Below are 14,968 nucleotides of genomic sequence, written 5' to 3' on the forward strand. Positions count from 1 at the left end.
GACTAATAATGTGAACAACCTCATATCAACAGTCCTTTATAAACAATTTCAAATTCTCCTGATCTACTGATGCATAACTAAGAGTTATTTCCCAAATCTCTTAAGAATCTGGCAGCATCCTCATTAGGAGAATTTTACATGCTCGTGTATTAGGTTTAGTCCCCATTTCCATTCTTTATTATATTATATTATTTTGTAAAATGAACAAAAAATCTTCACATTATCATGTTTAAAAGTATCATATTTATTGTTTTTGCACTGTTGTTTTTAGTTTTTTACAGTGAGTTGACTGTTAGTGTTGCTCTCCACCAATTGCAACTCATTCAAAATTTTGACCAAATTGCAATTTGTTTTTTTAAGTCAAATTGTTCAACTGGTCAGAAATTTGAACCAACTGCTGTAGAAAACCACAGCCAAGTCATGAAAGTGCAAGGTGATAAAATAAAATATACTTACAATCCTATAAGACTTTAATTCCACTTTAATGATGTTGTGACAAAAATTAGTTTATCAGTTTGTATAGTTATATTATATTCATTTCCATGCTGAAGGGGAACTGTTTATTTTGAATTGCTATTAAATTGTCCAAACTAAGCTTTCATATAGTTTTTCTTTCTAAAAGTATTCTATATTTATAAGAATCAGATATCATTTTAAATAAAACATCATATATTCAGTAAAATATGTGTGAAATAACAATATGCTATTGATAAATTTTCAGGGGAGATAACCTAAAATATTATTCTTTTGAATAAAGACTTTTTGAAAGAAAAGTTACTCTCTCCCCCATGGAAACTTCCTACAAACATATATAGCAATTTTACACATATTTTACTGAATATGAAATGTTTTAATTCACATAATGTCTGATTCTAATAAATATAGAATACTTTCAGAAAGAAAAACTATATGAAAGCTTAGTTTGGACAATTTAATAGCAATTCAAAAAAGTATTCTATATTTATAAGAATCAGACATTATGTGAATTAAAACATTTCATATTCAGTAAAAATTGTGTAAAATTGCAATATATGTTTGTAGGAAGTTTCCATGGGGGAGATAATAACTTTTCTTTCAAAAAGTCTTTATTCAAAAGAATAATATTTTAGGTTATCTCCCCTGAAAATTTATCAATAGCATATTGTTATTTCACACATATTTTACTGAATATATGATGTTTTATTTAAAATGATATCTGATTCTTATAAATATAGAATACTTTTAGAAAGAAAAACTATATGAAAGCTTAGTTTGGACAATTTAATAGCAATTCAAAATAAACAGTTCCCCTTCAGCATGGAAATGAATATAATATAACTATACAAACTGATAAACTAATTTCTGTCACAACATCATTAAAGTGGAGTAAAAGTCTTATAGGATTGTAAGTATATTTTATTTTATCACCTTGCACTTTCACATTTTGATTGAACAATTTGTTCAATTTTCTGACCAGTTGAACAGTTTGGTTTAATAAAACAAATTGCAATTTGGTCAAAATTTTGAATGAGTTGCAATTGGTGGAGAGCAACACTAACAGTCAACTCACTGTAAATGATTTACAAATTAATTGACTTGAGCTTCTGTTTAAATAAAAAAGAATGTTTAAATGTTTTCAACAATGATAAAAGTATTTTCATTTTCTGAATTTAATTTAGATGAAATTTGGATTTATGAAAAAATAAGTTATTAATTGGTATTACCTAGCTATCATTTCGGTATCAATAGAACACAATAATAAAAGATGAACTGCAATTACAGTGTTATTTCCTGGATTTACATTGAGAAAATATTGTTACACCTGGGGTGTGTGGTTAAACCTTCGTAGCAGGCTGAGCTATAAATATAAATATAAAACATAGGTAATATGGTAATTTTTAATACAGGCACTGGTAAAGATACATCAATAGTAATATAATATCATATATACATATGATATATCTCCAGTATGTGGATACATATTAACAAGAGAGATTGGTCAAATTTCAATATTTACAAAACTATTTAGTTGTAGTTATAAGGCATATAATAATTATGGTCTCAATAAAATATATAAGTCTTGAGATTCATTACGTATGTTGGTTGAAGGAACCGCTTTTAATAAAAGTTGAAAATAAATGAATCTTGTTGTCAAATCTATAAAAGATATTGTTGAAAATCTATATAGGAAAAAAAATAGATTCACAAACTTAAAATTTATTGAGGAATAATAATGAATCAAAATCCGGGCACATGTACCTTCTTCCAAAAGTTCATAAAATTAATCTAGAAATAATTAATGAGGCATTCGAACTGGTCAAATAGTTGGAAACATAAACATTCCTTACCGACCAATCATCAATAAGTGTAACTCTCCCACGAGACGCATTGAAAGATTACTGGGTCTAATCTTAAAACCATTATTGAAGAGGCATAACTTTTACATTCAAGATACAAAAGACTTCATTAATAAAATAGAGTCACACGAGGTCACAAAAGAATGCATCCGTATTGCCTATGATGTACATAACGTCGATGTACACAACTATGAACATTGATAACTTAGAAGAAACAGTTATTAATTCATTAGATTCAATTGACACACAAGAATATAGTTTCAGCAGATTTTACTATAATGTTCTTTAAACGGTTGCAGTATTTCTTTGCGTGTGAACTGGGTTATCACAGGTTTCAGGTAATAATATATTATGCAAATCATTTGCAGGTTGTACCAATATAGAAAATAATTTATAAATATCTGATATTGAAAATTTTTACTTTATAAAAGAAAAAAAGAAAATGAATATACAGATAAAAGACATTATGCAAGAAAATTATAAAAAACTGTTTTAAAAAAAATTGAATTCGTTAACAGAAAATAATAAATTATTTATTTATAGTAAAGTTAAAAAGAAATATGAAATTGAGCCTTATTTAATAAAAAATAACTCTGAAATCAGGAAATGTTTTACTAAATTAAGGGTAAGTGACCATATTTTGGAAATCGAAAGGGGCAGATACAGAAATATAAAAAATAAGGAACGTTTATGTCAACATTGTTTTTTTAAATAAAATAGACGATGAAGAACACTTTCTGTTTGTATGTAAAAAAAAATGAAAAATTGAGACTTGAATTTTTACAGAAAGTTAAAAATACTTATTCTTATATAGATAATATGGAGAATTTTAATAAATTGATTTTATGTCTTTCGTGTCTTTGGAGTATGCTGCTCCATTTGTTAAAAAGTCATGGTCACTGAGGAGGGTGGACTCGACAGCTGCATGATATGTATATAATGTCTTATTAATTTGTTCTTCTTTGTTTTTTATGATGTACTGTTTTAGTAATTGTTAATTTGTATGTCATGCCTTCAACCCCATTGGGGTATAACTGTGCATTTGTTTGTTTAATAAAGTTAAATATATCTTTAGGTATGGTGTTGAGTCAATGGGGGCTGGTTGCATTCAGTATCTGATAATAGGGTTAGAAAGGTTCATATGCCCTTGTCTCGGGACCACAATCTAACAGACACTTCGTATATACTAAAGGTCCCACCAAAATCGTTGAGATTCCAAGGGCAATGATTGGTCCCACCGTTACGATTGGTCCGCTCCAGTTTCAGAAGGTCGTCTTTTATGCTTCTATACACAATTGGGTCAAAATTCATAATCGGGCCCACACCATAGCCCACTGGGCAGTTACAAAATATATCCCTTAGTTGAACGGCAAATTACAAAATATGAGAAGGGGTTTATGACAATGTTTTTTATCCAACTAAAGACTTACACTCTTACATCTGGGGAAAAACAATGAGAACGAACTCTGTATTACCCTTAAAATCCCAAAATATGGCATAATAACAATTCAATGTGCACTTTGTCACCACAAGTCAAATGACACTCCCACAAGGTGAGTTAATGAGAGGAGCATATTTCATATTTTTAAATGAACATGACCAAATAATTATTCATGATTATCTGTGATCAAAATTTTAATCAATATTTAGCACTGTAATTTTTCTTTATTTATTTTTAATGAATTCTTGTTCAAAATTAAACAAAACATTTAACCCCCTGACATTCTACTAATAATATACTATATGCTCTAAAATTTCACCAAAAAAAAAATCACTCCAAAATCTCACTCCAAAAATTTCACTCCAAAATCTCACTCCAAAATCTCACTCCAACACTCCACTCCAATACTCCACTCCAACACTCCACTCCATAAAATACATTATGCCGCAAAAAGAAGGGAGGGGACTGAAAGGACATGCATTTCTAATGGCAATAATACAGCAAAATATTTTTTGTGCACAATTTAATTATGTAATGATGGTAAATATTTCCCTACTATTCAGACTAGCCTTATTGTAATTTCTAATTTTTTTTTATTGTATTGAAGCTGTCATTTCATATCATGCTGCATGTTACACAGTTTTAATGCAAAACAAAGTTCAACTCCATGCCATGCACATTATAAATCATCTATTTATCATCAAATCTGTAACATACTGTTACTCAAACTTATCAACAACAAACAACCAGAGTAGCAAAAACTAACATTTTTTTTTACTTTGATTTCAATGTTTTTGCTATTTTTATGAATATTTTAAAGATTTTGTACTTTTGTATCCCTCAAGCAGCATGCATCACCATATTATCCAATTATAAAGTCTATGGTATTACTATAATAAATATCATATTAATTATTGTCTCTTTGAAAAAAAATATCCTCATTTTATAGTCTCATCTTTTTTGTAAGAAGGCTTTAAATTAATTGATATAGGGGTAAACACTTTTAAATAAGATAATAAACTGTCTTATACTTATAACAAATTTTTATTTGGCCATGATTATATTTTTCATTTTGTTTTGCAGTAGCAGATAGGTATGTTGAAAAAGAAAATCAATATAATCCCCCCTCAATCCCCCAGTGAATACAATAACATGAAACACAGCAAAAATTATCACTCCTTATTTACAAAGAAATTTGTTGTGCATAACTGAACTTAGATCAATATTAGTTGAGTTTAAAACAGTTTTAATTGATTTGACTGATTAACTGATTGTGTTTGTGAACTGCTAATATCTTTTTCGTCTTAGATGTTTTTATTAGTTGTTATTGACTTTGAACTAGCTATCAGTAACTGAGAGTACTCTCAGATCTGTACTTAGTACTCATTAGATCTCATTATGACATACCATATCTTTATGTATCTGTCTTTTTAATGTTGGATTTACAAATACCCATTCATGTCCACCCTGTGTTTTTGTTAGCAGTATTTTTATTTGTATTAATCTGATGAGTTAAGCCTTTTTCAACTGATTTTTATAGTTTGTTTTTATAATGTACTGTTAAACCACTGTCCTAGGTTAGGGAGAATATTCACGCCTTCATACTAGTTTAGCCCCACATCATTCTGTGTGTCTGTCCTAAGTCAAGAACTTGTAATTGTTTATTTTTTTGTACATATATTATGCCATTGGTTTTCTCAATTGATTTGTTTTACATTTGTCATTTTGGAGCCTTTTATAGCAGACTATGTGGTGAGGCCTTTTATACTCATTGTTGAAGGCTGTATGGTGACCTATATTTCTGTGTCATTTGGTCTATTGTGGAGAGTTGTCTCACTGGCAATCATACCACATCTTCATTTTATATATAATAAAAAAAAATTAGGTTGTACTATTGGTTCAATTGGTTGTACTATTGGTTCAATTGGTTGTACTATTGGTTCAATATCAAAGAGCACAAACATCCATATTATTTTATTTCTATGGATTTATATGTGACACTCATGTGTTTTAGTGAATTACTACTGACAATAAACATATAACTTATTGGAGGTCCATGCAATCCTGGTGGTCAAATTAGACCATCTAAACCTGGTGGTCCTACTGGTCTGAATTCACTATTGATAATAAACATATTACTTACTGGTGGTCCAGGTAATCCTGGTGGCCCAATTAGACCATCTAAACCTGGTGGTCCTACTGGTCCTAAATCACCTTTTTTACCTATCAGTCCCTACAAAATAAGAGGTACTGTTAAGTTATGTGTTTTTTATAACGATGGATGAACCTGTCATATGGTATGTTTTTTGGTATTAGGGTATCTTTGTGCTGATGGCTGATCTTTGATAGTTTCTGTTATATGTTTTCATTAGAGTTTTTTGCATAGACATGGGAAAATTTAGACATAATGTATAGACTCCTTTCTTTTCTGAAGATCCATGTTGACCCATGGAGGTTATTTGGGCTCCTGTCCAAGAAACATATTCACCTCAAGGGGTAATTAACGGTAATACTCTATGCCTTCTTACGTACTATATAATAGGTACTACCCAGCTAGTGAACTTACAGATAAACCTCTAGGTCCTGGCTTGCCTATACTTCCTGATACACCAGGCGTTCCTCTGTCACCCTGGAACAAAAATATACCAAATACAAATATCAATACATAAATCTTATAATCAAATATACTTTAGGCATTTCATTGCACAAGTCAATAATTACATTAGATGTATGTTTCATTATAATACGTTATTCTGATTGACTACACTGCAATCTCGCGTTATTCCTTAATCAACTTCATTACACAATAAAATTTACCATTCATGATGACATGAGTTCCCACAATAAAGGGCACAGGTAAATTAAATAAAAACTTGATAAAAATCGTGTTTTCAAGATCCTAGTTAAAAAAATGTAATTATATGTATTGAATGCTTCTTTTTGTAACTTCATAGGGTTGTAAAAGCGTTGACCATGCGCACATTTTTAGAATGAAGCGCTTCCCCTCTTCATACAAATGGTACTTCAGTCAAGGCTTTTACACCCCCAATGAAGTTATAAAAAGAAGCATTCACTTCTTAAATAATTTATGAATATATCATAATAGTAGTAAAGAATAAAAAGATTTCATTACAAGACATCTTGATCTATTGTTATATTGTAAATTTATTATTATTCTTTGCATACCAATATTCTTACATAGTGTGGGTACAGGGGAACCACGAATTTAAATGTTCAACATATACTAATTTTAGGCTATGCATGCAGAGTTTGACAAAAGCACGAAATCAAATATCCATCAATCCACAAAAAATGATACCCACGATAATAATTGATTCCACAGTGAATACTTTCAATCCCAAATTACTGGATAGAATTCCCAAGCAGCAGAAGCTCTGAGACAGGTATGACTTTGAAACAAAATTTTGTAAAAAAATGTGGAATAAAAAAATTACCTTAAAAGTTAGGTAAAAATGAAAAAAAAAGAAAAATTTAAAACATTAGTAATAAGAGTTTGACCAACTGATACCTGTTCTCTTGCACTGATATGACAATTATTTTGTTCTTTCCTTAGCTGAATGTATTACCTGTCCTCCTTTAGGTCCTGGTTTTCCCATGTCTCCTTTGTCTCCCTGTTCTCCCACCTGTCCAGGTAAACCATTTGCTCCTGGTCTACCAGTCTTGCCTCTCCTACCTCGTTTACCCTGAACAATGGCAAAATAATCAAAAAAATCTTCTATATTCGCCATTGTTTTTAAAAAGAAAGGAAATTTTGTCATATTTTGCTGTTTTGAGGCAAACAGTGATGGAGATTTTCAAATGAATCAACCATATTGTCATTCCATATATAAATTCTGAATCCCTCAGACTTTTGCTAAATCTAAACTGATCTTGAACTTGTGTCACTTGAAATCAACAAGTTACACTGCATTGAAGGGGATCGTAGAAATTTATTCTAAAATTAATAAACCCTTTTCTATTCCTTTGAAGGAAATTTTATGTCCAAAATAAGCTTTGCTATTGTAACAAAAAATTTGTTCCGGCGTGACATTTGTTCCGCCGGAACAAATTTCATAGGAAATATGTTCCACCGGAACTTATGTCACAGAAAATATGTTCCAGCACTATAAAATTTGTTCCAGAACTAATTCTTTAACCAAGTGTGAAATAAGTGAAATAAGTTCCGGAACAAAAATCACAGAACCATGAGTTTTGTTCCAATACTAAAATTTAAAAAAAAAAGTGAAATAAGTTCTTGTGATATTAGTTTTAAACGAAGGTATTTTATAGAGATCAATGAAAATGTTCTGCTCTAACCTATTTCACAGAAAATAAGTTCTGTGCTCGCATGGAGTACATTTGCAATTGAACAGTCAGGGGACTTACTTAAAACTTATTTAAATAGTACAAATTAATCACTAGAAGAAGTGATTTAATTTTATTGTAGCTTTAAATATAGAATACTAATGATCCAGGGACTAATTATGTTTCTAAACTTATCAGAACCAACATCTGTGTTGTCTAGGATGACCAGGTCATTTCAATTGATGACCTTATACTGAATCTAGGATAATGACATAAAAATCACTTGTTTAAGTATCAGACCTCAATTTCCTTCCCAAAAATCACTTCTTTAAGTATCATTCTTTTAATTACCCCAACTAATTTCAACACCCCCGAACAGTGAAATTTTTATCGCGAACAGTAGAATTTTATTACATAATCTGAAAGATGAAACCTTGAACTTCACAGGAAAAATACCCCCACTGCTGGGAAAAATCTTTTAAGAAAGTATCAGTTCATTATGTAAAGCCATTATTATAGCATTTTTTCAACTAAAATAGAATTTTCAGCTAAATGATAGCATCAAAGTCATAAACCTTGCTACTTAAAAGAAGCAAAAAGTTCATTTTTTTTAAATTTTACTAATTAAAAGATATTATTTAAACCTATGTGTTTAAAATTTTGAAAAAACTACAAAATCCCAATTTGTGACAAAACCTCAAATTTGCTACTCATATAAGTGATTTAAAAATCACTTATTTCAGTAAGTGCCCTGACTGTTGAAGGCATGACTGTAGGATGAAGATAAGAAATAAAAGCGATGATAATGTATCTATGTTTTATCGTTTATGTGGTATTCGACCTCCTTCTTTCCTGATGATCTGTCATGGGTGTTCTAATCATACATGTACTTAGCTATGGTCATTGTACAGTTTTAAAAGAGTGTGTTTTTTGTTTCTTTATGTCTTAATATAATTGATCAGTCACTTTGTCCTTTTCAAAAAAGTACAAATGTTCATCTTTAACTATAATACTTTTTTTCAGGATAACTTTTATTATAATTTCTTATTCTACTCTTTCCTGCCTCATACTAGTAAGTGCCATTTTTAGTATTATTAATTGAGCATGTTATTAAACTTTTGCTTTACTCCACATGATCCAATTGGATGTTTACACTTTTTATTTATTACATAATTTACATTATCAATATAATACATGTATTTTATAATGACTTTAAACTCACTGATGACAAGTGCTCAGTATATAAGATAACTTGTTTAACCAGTGGAACATACTTCACAGACGAGGAACTTATTTCACCAGGTGAGGAACAAATTTCACAAATCCAGAACTTATTTCACCAGGTAAGGAACAAATCTCACAAACATGGAACTTATTTCACTAGGTAAGGAACAAATTGCACCAACCCAGAACTTATTTCACCAAGTAAAGTGTGGAACTTATTTCATAGAGATGGAACAAATTATATAGAAATTGTCTGTGAAAAAAGTTCTCCCAGAACATATTTCCTGTGAAATTAGTTCCACTGGAACTTTTTTCACAGGAACAAATTTTGGCTCACACTATTACTTTATCAGAAATTGAACAGTTTTCTAAAACTGAGAGCATCATAGAAGGATGACACACATCTCCCCATGATGTGGTAAGAATATTTTTAATGGATAATATTACGCAACACATTTGTTATTGAATAAAATGCCAGATGACAGTAACTGGTCTTTGAACAGTATGTCTTAGTTTCTGTGATGAAAATTTATTTCTTAAAATTTAGGACATGGATGGAAAATGATAATTAAATAGTAAACAATCTTCAGGAAAATCCAAAGAAATATAAGATATAAGGAGTTTATTAATTTTTCAAAGTATACTCTAACTAAATGCACAGGTTTAACCATACAAACATATATATATCATTACCTTTTTACCTCTGCTGCCTTTCTGACCTTTCTCTCCTTGAGATCCATGGTTACCAGGTAAACCTATCTCTCCCTATAAAATCAAATAAAGAGTAATTAATATCAAAATGTCTACATCTACTATGCATTGTCCTTTTATGTTGTTTTTTTTGTCCCTGTGTATCTATAATTTAGCCTTGTATAGTATGCAGTTGTGTCACACATCCCTTTTTTATTCTCCTTTTTGGGGGTAAAAAACTAGAGGCTCTCAAGAGCCTTTATCGCTCACCTGACTCTACTTGGGTTTTTGAAATCATATAAAAAAGATAAAATTTGGCTACAAAGTAACAACACTTGGCCAGCACCTCATAAGGAAAGGAACATCCATGCTATGTTTGATTTCATTCAATTCAGTGGTTCTCTAGAAGAAGACTGTTGTATGCATTTCCCCATAAATCCTATCTTAAACTAAGCCCCCTGCTAGCGGCCATCTTGGATGATGGATCGGCTACAAAGTATCGACACTTGGTCAGCATCTCATAAGAAACATTTATGCTATATTTGGTTTCATTCCATTCAGTGGTTCTCTAAAAGAAGTCATTTGTATGCATTTCATTTCCCATAGGGTCCTATGTTAAACTAAGCCCCCCCCCTTCCTGCTTGTGGCCATATTGGATGTTGGATCAGCAATGTAACAACACTTGGTCAGCATCTCATCAGAAACATTCATGCTATGTTTGATTTCATTTCATTCAGTGGTTCTCAAAAAGAAGACATTTGTATGTATTTCCCATAGGGTCCTATGTTAAACTAAGTCCCATGCTGGAGGCCATCTTGGATAATGGATCGGTTACAAAGCAACAACACTTGGTCAGCACCTCATAAGAAACATTCATGCCATGTTTGGTTTCATTCCATTCAGTAGTTCTCTAAAAGAAGTCATTTGTATGCATTTCCAATAGGGTCCTATGTTAAACTAAGTCCCATGCTGGCGGCCATCTTGGATAATGGATTGGCTACAATGTAACAACACTTGGTCAGCACCTCATACTGAACCTTTAATGCCATGTTTGGTTTCATTCCATTCAGTGGTTCTCTAGAAGAAGTTCAAAATGTAAAAAGTTAAGTACGACGACAGATGACGACGACGATGGATGACGACGATGGAGGACGGACGCCAAGTGATGAGAAAAGCTCACTTGGCCCTTCAGGAAGGGTGAGCTAAAAATGTACTATAACCATCAAAACTTCCAATCACAGTAGAGATATTTAAAGTTTATCCAACCATGATGATGCAAAAGTTCTATAAATGATAATTACTTTAGAGTATTTGGTTGTTTTATGTATGACCTTTTGGATTTAATGCTATCAAATGTTTCACATGGATTTCTGTTATTTATACAAGTTTTTGGTCATCTGATACAGTTATTGGAGGAACATTTGTTATGTGCAGTGCAGCATTTGTACTTTGAATGCTCAAGTCCAAAAGACTAGAAAAATACACTAAAAAATCCTTGAAAGTGTGATATAATTCAGAGAAAACAAGAATGTGTCCTCAGTACACGAATGCCCCACTCGCACTATCCTTTTCCATGTTCAGTGGACCGTGAAATTGGGGTAAAAACTCTAATTTGGCATTAAAATTAGAAAGATCATATCATAGGGAACATGTGTACTAAGTTTGAAGTCGATTGGACTTCAACTTCATCAAAAACTACCTTGACCAAAAACTTTAACCTGGAGCGGGACAGTCGGACGAACGGATGGACGGACGAACGGACGCACAGACCAGAAAACATAATGCCCCTCTACTATCGTAGGTGGGGCATAAAAATATACCATGTTTATGGACAATCTACCCAAGATGATGAGGCTTGAAAAAATAATACCAGAATGCAAAAATAACCTTTTCTGCTGTTAAATGTTCAATAAATAATCAAGGTTTCTGAAAAACATATCTTAAACATATAAATATAAAACATAATGTATGTAAACAAATATAATTACTATGATAATCACCAGCCTTTCTCTTACTTATTTCATAAATTTTAAAATTAAATAAAAATCATTATTTAAATAGAAATCTTGGCTCTACTCCTGAATATAATACAATCATATCATATATAACAATGTGGTTTTCATATGCATGCTTTTTGTACCTGAAATTATAAAACAGAAATCTCATAATTTAAATTCCACTAAGACACAAAAATTATAAAAAACAAAATATATTTATATACAGTGTAGTTTTGCCTATAATTACAAAATGACATTAGTGTACAGATATAAAATTGCAACTTTCATGTGATATAAAATATGGATGAATTATATCAAAGCTATACAAAATGTCTGCTCTGTAAGTTATAAATTTTATTAGTGAATATACATAATAAAACCTCTGCATCTTGTAAAATTATACATCTGTGACTAATTTCTTAGAATCTTTATAATTATTCAAAATAACAGGCTTATGGTTTTTATAAGCATTGCAAAAAATTAGAAAAACAAGTATTTAGTAAATTAAGTAAAAATATTGCAGAGGTTTCGTAAAGCAAAATTAATTTTCTTGATTAAATATGAATCATGACTGCAGCAAGTTATCCCCTCATTACAGCAAATGAGTCCACATTTACAAATACTATCGGATCATCTGTTCCTATAAGGATCACCAGTCTTGAGGTATCACAGTTGATGGTTCCTTCAACCTCCCATGTCCTTATCTCCAATAAACATGTTCACCACTTGTTCTTTCAGGGGAAATAATAATGATTATTTTCTCCATTTTTTTCCAAGCCCTCAATGTTCAACCCATTTCTTAAATGTATGTATTCCTTTTCTCAGATTTTAATTCATGTTCAAATAATTTGTACTTTCGTCCATTATTTCAAATATTTCTCTTGTTATTTCTTTACTGCAGTCATGAAAGATGTATGGTATATACTGTAATTGTACTAATTTTCGCGGTTTTTTTATTTTCACGAATTTCGCATTGGTTTATTATCGCGAAAATAAATACACGCGAATCTAAATCAAACCTTTCACCTGAAAGGCAAAAATTATAAAATCGCGAAAATGAATACCCACAAACGTGTTTGAAATACACAATTCGCGAAAATAAGTACCCGCGAAAAAAAGTACAAGTACAGTAGTAATAGATTTTACTGCAGTCAGCAATCTAACAAAGATATAAAATTTGAGTCATGACTGCAGCAATCCCACCACCACCACAACTCAATACCCTTGGTCCACGACAAGAACTCTTTGATCGTCTCCTTCTGCCTGAAATATCGTCTTCATCTTCTTGTGTTTCACCCTTAACCTCAGGAGCTGCCGTTGTAATAGCTCCCTTATACCTTGATAACACTTCTATTCTACATCGTCTCGATTGCTTCAAGGGGAGATAATAAAACACCACTACTACTTACTTTCAATTAAATATTAAGCAGAACTTATTTTTCTAAAACATTTGACACCTTGTAGCATCCATGAGGGGTGTGGGAATACATCTATCCCTGCTTTCTTTGACATTATATCCTCCTTCCCAAGTATGTGGAAAAAAACACTGCTGCAGTCATGGTTTGTTAGAGTATCATTGCTACAGTCAGTCAAATATACAAAGCAATGATACATCCACAAACTGACTGCAGCAATGATAAACTATTTTAAGTGATACAATTGCAGACATTACATGAAAGTCATTAATTTTGGGGCAAAGTATCCAAAATAAAATCCAAGGACTGAATCCAAGAAATATTTTTTAGTAAAAGACAACAATTGTTTTCTGTTGTATCACTTAAAATATATTTTGCATTTAAATAACTTAAAGCTTGTAAATCAAGAAAATTCTATAATTTTGTGTTTGTTTAATTCCATTTCAGGCTCACCCTCGGCCCTTTTGGACCCTGAGGGCCCTGAATAAAACCAGCTGGAAAACCATTATTCATTCCAGAATTTTGTGGGGCTGTACTTGCTTTACCACCTAACAGAGTACCACTATGGCCTCTAGGGCCTCTTCTACCCTATAACATATATCTAGTGTGATGATCAATTTTATAATGCAACAACAATGTTTTAAATGGAAAAGATGATCTTTTGCAAAAAGTGATTTCTATGATGTTTGTTTGGTAACAATATCCTACTATTTTACAGCAAACAGTTAAAATATTTATACAAGTTAACATGAAAAGTATGAGCATTTTAATTCACACAAAAATAAACATTGTAATTCCATGCATGTTACTGTTTTATTTAAGGATGTTTGCTCCTCCATTTTTTTACTTTTTGCCAGATTTTCGTAATCCTCTGGTTTTATCCATGTATTGTCATTTTAAAATTTTGCCCACTAACCCCTACTTTTCTTTTTATAATTTTATTACATAAAGTTTAAAAAGCCATATTTCAAATTTTTATAAAATTCTTGCTATTTTTTCATGGTGTTAGAAACAAATAAGGTGCCAATGTGAAATATATGAACAATCTAGAGAGAATAATTTCCCTCCAAATTTTCAATGGCTCATATCTCTAAAACGAGCACACGGACCCTCCATTTTTTTCTAATTTTTTAGTTTCATTATCTATATACTATCAATTCAAAATAGTCTTTTAAAAAGCTTGTTATTTTTTAGCAGAGTAGCGAACATCCTTAATTAAGTGTAAAAAAGAGAACAAAGGGTTCAACAATAACAGCCTGTTTCATTCAAGCAGTGAAGAAATGAAAAACAATCCAAAATAGACTTCCTTGTTTGAAATAACAATAGCAGTACCAGGTTTCAAACAAAATCATAAGTGTTGGTTGTAGGATGTGATTGAAATTCAATATAATCCTTTAAAACCAAAGACTTATAATCTGATCTAAGGAGTTCTCTTTAAAAATGTTACATAAACTTACTTTTCGACCGGGTAGACCATCTTTTCCCTGGAAGTTATCATAAAGTATTGTATTTAAAACTACATTTTATAAGGTACAACAATTGCAAACAAGAATGTGTCCA

General features: G+C 31.1%; 1 protein-coding gene across 28 annotated transcripts in view; it reads right to left on the reverse strand.

Annotated features, from left to right (window-relative positions):
- The window catches only part of LOC139489472 (collagen alpha-1(XIII) chain-like), an 87,003-nt gene that overhangs the window by 30,806 nt on the left and 41,229 nt on the right, over nt 1-14,968 (reverse strand). For 19 of the 28 annotated variants that reach the window (XR_011656189.1, XM_071275892.1, XM_071275891.1 and 16 more), the window contains 5 exons: nt 14,866-14,892; nt 10,000-10,071; nt 7,365-7,481; nt 6,344-6,406; nt 5,921-6,010 (listed from right to left, as the gene is read on the reverse strand). Coding sequence is in view for 27 of the 28 variants with exons in the window: in XM_071275892.1 (XP_071131993.1) it covers nt 5,921-6,010; nt 6,344-6,406; nt 7,365-7,481; nt 10,000-10,071; nt 14,866-14,892 (369 nt within the window). In the remaining variant the exon portion in view is untranslated. The remainder of the gene's footprint in view (nt 1-5,920; nt 6,011-6,343; nt 6,407-7,364; nt 7,482-9,999; nt 10,072-14,865; nt 14,893-14,968) is intronic. The other 9 variants (XM_071275889.1, XM_071275878.1, XM_071275888.1 and 6 more) reach the window with 1 other exon arrangement.

The sequence above is a fragment of the Mytilus edulis genome, chromosome 9 (assembly GCF_963676685.1).
Source record: "Mytilus edulis chromosome 9, xbMytEdul2.2, whole genome shotgun sequence".
Lineage (NCBI taxonomy): Eukaryota > Metazoa > Mollusca > Bivalvia > Mytilida > Mytilidae > Mytilus > Mytilus edulis.